At 48.6% G+C, this 10,090-nt stretch overlaps 1 protein-coding gene across 1 annotated transcript; it reads right to left on the reverse strand.

The window, feature by feature from the left end:
- Window positions 1-768: 768 nt before the first annotated feature.
- LOC116985218 (protein NYNRIN-like) lies at window positions 769-1,827 on the reverse strand. Its single transcript, XM_033039818.1, has 2 exons — window positions 1,302-1,827; window positions 769-916 (listed from the first exon to the last, which is right to left on the reverse strand). Exons 1-2 carry the CDS (start codon window positions 1,809-1,811, stop codon window positions 893-895), a joined length of 534 nt encoding a protein of 177 aa, XP_032895709.1. The 5' UTR covers window positions 1,812-1,827; the 3' UTR covers window positions 769-892.
- Between the last annotated feature and the right edge of the window lie 8,263 nt (window positions 1,828-10,090).

Genomic DNA, 10,090 nt, shown 5'->3' on the forward strand with positions numbered 1-10,090 from the left:
AGAACCGACACGTACGCAAAATACAGGACAACAGGTATGTACATATAAAGAGATGTTAATTAGAGGAACCACACTAGAGCTCAGACCAGTACATTCCTTAGTCTTCCTGGCGAGGGGGATTGTGTATTCCTCAATCTTGTCAGACGGGGCCTGTGATCCCCTATTCACGACTATGCAGTAACTGCAAGACAATGTGTATTCCCTTCTTGAAACCTGCAGCCTCAGTTCCAGCAAGCCTGGTCAGCAGCCATCTTATGCTCTTTATTTCAGTCTACCTGGCCAACCATTTTACCTTTACAGAACAATCTTACAGCATTGATTCAGGATTTCCATTCACATTCCCCCCTTTTGTCATTCTTATGGCAACACTCATAGTCCATTTAAAAGTCCCATTCGCCGAATCTCGTAACCTTCTAGTTCCCTGGCCATGGCTTCTTGGACCGTCCGACCTTTGTCCCCCAATTCTCCTTCCTCACTCACTTCATCGTTTTCGCTGTCGTTGGGGAATGGTAACAGTCTCTCCTGCTCACGATGTAAGACCATCATTCGTACAGAATTTTTAGCTTCCTCGGGGGTGGTCCCCAAACCCAATAAGGCCACCATTAATCGGGCTTGACAGGGACCGTTTCTTTGTCCTGTCACTTCACCAGTTGTTCAGTTCTGCCCCATGCAGCGGATGGGGTAAACAGGGAGGTAACTGATGTCATTTGTGGATAACAAACCACCTGCCCCTTCCCGAATAGCTCATTGTGTGCCTGGATGAATAAATTGGAGTTTTCTCGTTTCCCTCTCTTTCCTCGTTTGTTCCGTCCGTATTCAGGCTTTGTCCATTTCCAGCCGAAACCGATTAACCCTGCAGTGGTCGCCACACATATTAATGCCACGAAGGCCCTCATCTCAGCGATTTATTTCGTATCTGTGAACACAAGGGAGGGAAAAAGAAAAGAACGTGCAATTTCATAGCAAAATTAATTCGTGCCCTGCTTTTCGTGGACCGGATCCCCCTCCCTGACCTCGACCTCCCCCCTTTGCTTGGTGTCACCAACCACTTTACAATGGTGCAAATGCACCCATGCCGATCGTCCTTCTACCTTTACCGCGGTGGGGGTGGTGAGGAGAACCTGGAAGGGGCCCAACCATCGAGGAGAAAGGGTGTCCTTACGAACCCAATTCTTAATCAACACATAAGAACCCGGGGTGATCCGTCCATTAACGGAAAAATCTATGTCGCCCACATAAGCGGCCTTGACCTCCCCATGAATCTCACGCAGGGCCCTTGTAAGGGCAAGGACGTAGGAGACCATCTCCTCCGTCATGTGATGCAATGTCATTGTGGCCAGGATAATGTCTGTCCAGGGGGTGCGCAGGGGTCGGCCATAGATGATCTCTGCAGGAGACAACCTTGTCTTCCCTGCTGGAAGGACTCTGATCTGAAACAAAGCAACAGGCAACATTTTAACCCAGGTGGAGCCCGATTGGTCCACCAGCTTGGCAAGCTTGGTCTTCAGGGTCTGGTTCAAGCGTTCCACCATTCCTGCAGCCTGTGGGCGATAAGCACAATGCAGCCGCTGGGTTACGCCCAGCTGTCGGTACAATTCTTTATTGATAGCGGCAATAAAGTGAGGGCCGTTATCCGAACTGATGGTGTTTGGAACCCCAAAGCGAGGAACAAACTGCCGTAATAAAATAGACACCACCGTAGAAGCAGTGCAATCAGTGGTTGGAAAGGCTTCAATCCATCTAGAAAACACATCAACAATAACAAGTACATGTTTATAACACTGACACTTAGGCAAATCAATAAAATCCATCTGTAAGGTTTCAAACGGAGCAATAGGTAATGGAGTACGACCTGTCTGGCAGACAACTCCTTTACCAGGGTTGAGTGTAGCACAGGTGAGGCACCGTGCACTAGTTTGGGCTGCTAAAACCTTAAGTCGAGGATGCCACCATGCCTGTAAGAGAGCATTTACTAGCAAGGTGGCCCCACAGTGAGTGGCTACATGTAGGCAATCAACGACCCAGGCCGCTAACTGGTCTGTCATACAGGTCTGTCCGGCCGGCGTGAGCCACAATCCGGAGTCAGCCTTCCGACAGCCCAGCTGCTCCCATTCCATTATAACATCAACAGAGGCGTCCCCCTGTAAGTGCAATACATCATTCATGGTTGGCATAGGTTTCTCAGATTCAGACGAGCCCATATAAAGGCTTTTCACCTGCCTCATCATACTACCCACCACTTTAAATCTACCGCGTGAAGCACACTTAGCAGCTTTGTCAGCCAACCTGTTACCGATTTGGACCAGGGAATCTCCTGTCGTGTGGGCCGCACATTTGATTACGGCTACCGCTGAGGGCAGAAGGATAGCATTCAACAGGTCAGAGACCAGGATCTGATTGGCAATCTTATGGCCCGTTGAGGTGAGGAATCCCCTATTTTTCCATAACTGTCCGAAATCGTGAACGACTCCAAATGCGTATCGGGAGTCGGTGTAAATATTGACGGAGTGCCCCTCTGCGAGGACACAGGCTCGGGTGAGGGCAAACAACTCGGCCTGCTGAGCTGAAAACGGTGGGTCAAAACTGCCACAATCCAGCAAGGTTCCATCTTGCTTAACTACCGCAAAGCCTGACAGACGGCGTCCCTGCTCGTCGATGGATGAGGTTGGCGGCCGACTGAAGACTATTGTATACCGCTGTCAAAATCAATGTGTAAAATGGGGATACCCCAGTGCCACAGGGTCTAACTTGCATGAATAATACGCCACTGGTCGGTACTTATCCCCATGCAGCTGGGTCAAAACCGCAGTGGCACATTCTCCCAGGACGGTACAATAGAGCTGAAAAGGTCTACATACAGTGGTCGCCTCAGCGCAGGAGCCTTCTGCAGGGCCTCTCGTAGATTATTGAACGCGGTCAAGGCTTCACCTGACAATACAAAGGTACCTTCCCGGCTGGTGTAAGGGGTCAGGTGCTTTATGTCCAGGGCCACATTCGGAATCTACTGACGGCAGTAGTTGATCATTCCCAGCCACGTCGCATTCCCCTGGCTGACGTGGGGGGTGCTGTTCTGTAAATGGGGTCTGTGCGGCTCTCGTCCAACCGACGGCCATCTGCTGAGATTATGACTCCGAGGAATTTCACCTCCTTTTGTCCGACATGTACTTTGGAGGGGGACACAACGTACCCCAATGCCTTTACAAAGTTCAACAACAAAATTATAGCTTCCCTATTCTGCTCCTCCGTTTCACTGGCCACTAAAAGGTCATCGACGTACTGGATCAATGCAGACCCCTCAGGTAACTGCAGGTTTTGTAATTGCTGTTGCAGACAACGAGAAAATAGGGTCGGCGAGTTTACAAAGCCCTGTGGCAATCTGGTCCATGTATACTGTTGTCCATTATAGGTGAATGCGAACAGGTACTGACAGTCCGGGTGTAAAGGAATCGAGAAAAAGGCATGTTGGAGATCCACCGATCCAAAGACTGTTGCTATAGCCGGGATGGTAGCAAGAATATGTGCTGGGTTAGGAACCAGAGCATGTAGGGGTTGTACTATGGCATTGATGGCCCGCAGGCCCTGGACTAGACGATACTGATTCGGTTTGCCTGGTTTTGGGACTGCGAGAATCGGTGTGTTGCAGCAGGACTGGCATGTGATCAAAATACCTTGCTCCAATAGTCCTTTGAGTAACACGTCGATACAGGGTACGGCCTGGACTTTCAAGGGATATTGTCGTATAGATGGCATGGCTACACCAGGCTTGACCTGCACCAGGACTGGTTCAACATTTGTAAGTCCTACTTGAGTCTTATCATCCGCCCATACTTCCGGATCAGTAAATTCCACAATATCTCGGCCCTTATGGTGTCTCAAGGTACCCTCCTGAGTAGGTTGGGTGGGTGAATAGGTAATGGTCAGATCGGAGGTAACTTGCTGGGGGCCTTGGATATTTTCATCTGATCCCTTCAAGGCCTGAAAAACCATTGGTCCGAGATCTTTGGCGGTATATGGAAGGTATAATTTTAGCGTAAGATGAGGTGCGATGCCTGGACCTTGCCTCCAGTCGGACATAGATATCGACACGGCCAACGCTTCTCCTTCCCGACCGGTTGCGGTAGCCAACTCGGTGATGGTCCACTGACTGCCCTCATGGGGTCCAAAGAATTGCTCCAGTTCCGAGTTGGATCCACTCGCATCATATGCAAGTGTGACATGGTGTTCTTGGTCCTCCAGGTCCAGGCTCCACCACTGGGGTGTTCGATGCTGATAGCACTGGCGATGTTGAGCGTGTCCAATCTCTATGGAATGCGGCTGACATACAAGCAGAAGCTGTAGTCGACAAAGTAGGTCTCGTCCCAAAACATTAACGTCCAGATTGTTAGTCACCACAAATTGGTGCATAAGGCGGATTCCTTCATATTGGACAGGCACCAGTACAGTTAGGGGATAAGGGTGGGGGATTCCATCAAAGCCTTGTAACATTTCATGTGTCCAGTAGTCTGGAGGGCCAAGGAACATTGGACTGACGAAACAGTTGCTCCGGTATCAACAAGGAAGGAGTGTGATTCATTATTAACTGTCATCTTCAGGTGTGGCTCCGGGATACTGTCATTCCTCCCTGTTGGGGATATCGACAGCATCTTTGGTGGTCAATTTTCAAAGGGGTTTTGGTGTATTCCTTGGAAGGAGGGAGAGGGACCTGGGTACCCTCCTTGGGGTCCTTGTTGGCCTTGCTGTCCAGGTTGTCCGTATTGTCCCTGGTTTGGGGGTCCTCTATCCCTTCCTCGTCCTCCTCCTTGCTGGTTATCACTTGGACAATCTCGGCGCTTATGACCTTTGCCTCCACATCCATAACAAATCATGGGTTTTCTTGGTCCCCATCCTATTCCTCCAGATGGCCGCTGGTTGTTCCCTCCGCGGGGTGCATATGGTGGTCCATATGAGGGAGCATTAGGTCCGTTCGGATGTCCCCAAGGGAAAGGGTATGTGTTGTGCTGGCTATCCATCCATACCGGGACGCAGGACTGGTGCTCCATCTGGTATCCTCGAGTATCCGCGTGCGGAGGTCCCTTGGGTTGCGGCGGCTGCTCTCGGGTGATAACATATTCCGTCTTTACCTTTGCTGGTGGATCCCTAGCTTCTCCTCTCTTCCATAATGCACATACGGCGCGGCACATATCAGGGGTGGTCATGCCGGTCCAATTTAGATTATTAGTCTTAACGCTGGTACAGACGCCGTCGGGCAAGCAGAGCATTAGTGTAGCACAGAACTGGGGAGATTGCTGACCGGTGTTAAAGTTCTGGTCCCCAGCATGCGAGCCATACACATCCTTAAATCTCTCCAAGAAGTCCTCGGGGTCCTCATTTCCCTTGGGCTTCTGATCCAGTACCTTGGGCAAGTCAATGGGTTTTCTCAGGGTCACTTCGAGGGTCGCCAGGAGTAGGGTCTTCCACTGTTCATCTCCGGCAACTCCCGGGTGCACGGCTTCCATAGCAGCGTGGTCATTGTGCCCTAGCTGGGTGAGGAACTTGCCCCACTGCATTCGATTCAGTGATTGTCTGACCAGACTCCAGGCGTCCAAAGAGACGGCTTGGTAGGCATCCAACATGTTGCCGATGAACTCCACAAATCGTCCTGGGCACTTGACTTTGTCTGGTGCCCCATTCAGGATTATCAACACATCGTTTGGTTTCCACGGAGCGTACACCTGGATGGTCGCAGGGGGCCCTCCTGCTACAACGGTCACCCCGGCAGCTGCAGGATTCGGGACTGTTCTCATTGGCATTTGCCGTGCGCGTGGGGAGTGCTTCTTCGTCCTAGCCCTTCTAGCCTCTTCCTCCCTTCTCTCGTCTCCGTCTTCAGATGCCATGTCCCCTTCGCTCTCCCATTCGTTATTATCGTCGGAGGTCGAAAAGGTGGAGCTGGGGGGGATTGTGTTCGCCGCTGTGCCATATTCTTTTTGGTTTTGGTCCGGGGGTTCAGTTTAGTTCTGCCTCCCACGGAGTCGGTGAATTGTGGGGCACCAGGAGAGTACGGAGGGGGTCGGCCTGCTGGGGGGGCACTAGGGGCAACTGTCTTCCCTGTGGTCTCCCCTGAATGGGACCATCTTCTGGGGTTCAGCGAGGGTACGGGAGATTTGGAAACTGGTATCTGTGAAGGGCGAGTTTTAAATCTTGGATCGGGTAGCGGGAATTGGAGGAGCGGACACGGGACTGGCAACGGGGGCAGGCTGGTTCAGCGGGGGTGCTCCACGGACTCCCCAATGATAATCCTCTACCTCCTACTCGTCGTCACCTCCCAAATCTATGCCAGCCACCGACTTACGTAAGTCTTTATCTACCTTGGCCTTATTTTGTCTCTCTCTCTCCTGACGATCCTTACTTTCCTTAGCATGCCTACATTCCTGTTTTAATACGGTCACCGACTTCTCCTGACCCCCCTCGGTCAGGGGTATTCCTAGTTTCAAGGCATTACTCTGCCAACTGGCCGTTAAAGACCGTGCCTTTTCTCTGTTACAATGATCGATCTACAACTGAATGGCCTTTTTATATATTTTTTTAAAATCCTTCATCCATATTACACTCTGGGCCCTTGACAACACACCCATATCCTTGGAACCCCCTTCAGGCCATTCATCCTTCCCCAGTTTATGAATGAGTCCTCCCGACATACGCCTGAAGGTCTCCTCCATTTCTGGATGCAAGAAACATAGCTGATGTAATGGCCGGTCCGGGTGACAACTGGTGTCCATACCATTACCCATTTTTATACTTATACTATTACACAACAATATTTCAGGGTTAACCGTGAGTCCTTGGTTCCGCCGTATCTCACTCGGTCACTTCAATTCCTGACCTTTGCGTGGAGGATTTCCTCTCTTAACAACCAGTCTAAGGCGAACTTTCTGTGAGATGCGGGGGTACCTTGGTCTCGGTTAACGTCTCAATACTTTTTAATCCGACGATTCAATATACACTTATGCTATTACACACCAATAGTTCAGGGTTAACCGTGAGTCCTTGGTTCCGCCGTATCTCACTCGGTCACTTTAAAGCGGACTTTCTGTGAGATACGGGGGTACCTTGGTCTCGGTTAACGTCTCAATACTAGTTAACTTTTATTACACAACAATTTTTCAGGGTTAACCGTGAGTCCTTGGTTCCGCCGTATCTCACTCGGTCACTTCAAGGCGGACTTTCTGTGAGATACGGGGGTACCTTGGTCTCGGTTAATGTCTCAAAACTTGTTAACTTTTTCAGGGTTAACCATGAGTCCTTGGTTCCGCTGTATCTCACTCGGTCACTTCAAGGCGGACTTTCTGTGAGATACAGGGGTACCTTGGTCTCGGTTAACGTCTCAATACTAGTTAACTTCCTATACCCAGTGCACTCCTCTTATATACCATCTACAGTCCCCCTCTACGGGGTGTTTTATCCGCTCGATCAGACTAGGACAATCGTCGAGACGGCCCTATCCCAGTGCCCACAACCGGAACGTTCGGATGTCGTCCCACCAACTGACGCTATGCCGGGATACGAGGAAGTACCAAGAGGAGATTTAACTAAATCTACTCACTTGGCGGTACCTCCTTCACATCGATCCCGTCGCCCAGTGGATTCACTCGTCGGCTCGATCAGTCGCTCGTTGACATCCCACTTCTGACACCAAATGTTGATTCACATTTTTCTCTCACATCGGTTGTTTCGACATTAATCGACCAGGCACCGGGGTTGCTTTAAACGTACCTTTATTGAGCAGGAGTCTTCACACAGGTTACAACCCGGCAAAGAGTCAAGCTCTCTGCCCTTAATTGCAATGCCTTTTATATGTTAATGCCACTGTTTAGCACCTCCCACATTCCCCAATCAAAGAACCGACACGTACGCAAAATACAGGACAACAGGTATGTACATATAAAGAGATGTTAATTAGAGGAACCACACTAGAGCTCAGACCAGTACATTCCTTAGTCTTCCTGGCGAGGGGGATTGTGTATTCCTCAATCTTGTCAGACGGGGCCTGTGATCCCCTATTCACGACTATGCAGTAACTGCAAGACAATGTGTATTCCCTTCTTGAAACCTGCAGCCTCAATTCCAGCAAGCCTGGTCAGCAGCCATCTTATGCTCTTTATTTCAGTCTACCTGGCCAACCATTTTACCTTTACAGAACAATCTTACAGCGTTGATTCAGGATTTCCATTCACAATATTAACATCAGGACATTTTTTTGAAAATGTTCATACTATAAGAGTAAAACACATTTAAAATTTTAACTGGCACAACATTTCATAGAGATGATGGGTTAACTGGTACCAGAATATATTGATTTTATCATTAAATAATCAGGAGACAGGAATGCTTTGTTATATGTCAGGGCTCTCGCTTAACTTTTTTTCCCTGTTGCCAGCCGGGCAACCTTGGCAACTTTTTAGGTTGCCAAATGACATTTTAGGTGGTCATTTATGATGGCTTGCATGACGCGTGCTCGGACGAAGTGCGCAGTTACCAGTCGGAATTATGCATTTACATATTATTTCTGCTTCAAATAAAGTCACAAACTAACATATTCACCAATCAAGACATGATATATACCACAATGACATGCAGCAAAATTATAATACGGTATCTCAACTCTTTTTACACATCGCAATTAATGCAATTTTTATTATCTCTTTCCACTTCCAAACAAAAATGTGGTTGGATTATTTAGCATAAGATCAACCTGTGTCAATAAATCCTGGACCTTGATAACATATATGCTTAACCATGCACACTACAAGCATGTTTTCTGTGAAGGACCGAACATTATTATGACATGGCCATAGCATGGGTCGTTATTGCTATTGGTAGAGAAACACTCTTGCTTCCCACATAATTTATCCACAACAAAATATACAGGTTGCAAGGAATTTTCTAAAGGCATTTTATGATAATAGCTGACAAAACTGACTATACCCATCTGTCATTACACTAACTAACAAGAGATGGCCAAAGGACATAAATGCAGCAAATGTTTGGTAATATATTTAAAGGTGTCAAGACGCCACATTACCAGACATTCAGATTAGATGTATGTGGCAATGAAGATACCCAGTTTGTAAGCACCATTTAAAAAGAAATTGTTGATAAACGCTTTTTCCATCATTCCTACTTCAGAATTAACGTTAAAATTTCAACTGAAATATCCCGACCAAATTTGTGATGTATATGACTGAGTGTAGAAGTAAAACCTGGATAAATCCAACGTATAGTTGTGAATGTTGCTCATTAAATAACTACAGTACTGATACTCCATATTAACAGCATTGATTTGCCATTAAAATGAATTCTGTAATAACATGTCAGTGACAATCGAACACTGTGGTTTAAATGTTTCACGTGTTCAAAATTTAATTAATCCATCTTTATGGATTAAAACAAATAATAACATTGGGAATTAAAACATATTTCATTGCATTCCGTTATCAAACATAGTCAATGTTAGCTCTGAAGACATTTCCAGCACAATAGGGTCGGGGGGGGGGGGGGGGGGGGGGGGGGGGTGTATGAATCGTTGTGGATTGGATGGATTGAGGCAGGGGAATTAGTGAGTGTTGGTTGGAGTAGGTAGAATTATGAGGGGAGAGCGCGGGGGATGCCAGTGGGGTTGAATGGGGGGGATCTGTGCAGGATGGATGGGAGGAGCAGTGCAGGATGAATTGGGGGTCCAGTGTAGGATTGATGGGGAGTGGCAGGAGAATCAATGCGAGGTGGCTAGGGAGATCAGTGCAAGATAAATAGATGGGGGGGGGGGGGGGGGGGAGTGGGGAGCACAGGGGATGTCAGTGAAGACAGTATAGAGTCAGGAATGGGGATCAGTGCGGGATGAAGAGGAGGGCTCTCAGGATAAGGGGAGGGGGGCGTATGAGAGAGAGAGAGAGAGAGAGGGAGAGAGGGAGAGAGAGAGAGAGGGAGGAAGGGGCAGAGGAGGTGGGAAGGAAGGCCAGCGCTCCTCGTACAACACATGTCAGGCACAGAAATCGCAACCAAAATATGGAGGGGACTGCGGACAGAATATCTTGGCGGCCGCGCGCGCATGCGCACA

This window comes from Amblyraja radiata, chromosome 21 (genome assembly GCF_010909765.2).
Source record: "Amblyraja radiata isolate CabotCenter1 chromosome 21, sAmbRad1.1.pri, whole genome shotgun sequence".
NCBI classification, from domain to species: domain Eukaryota; kingdom Metazoa; phylum Chordata; class Chondrichthyes; order Rajiformes; family Rajidae; genus Amblyraja; species Amblyraja radiata.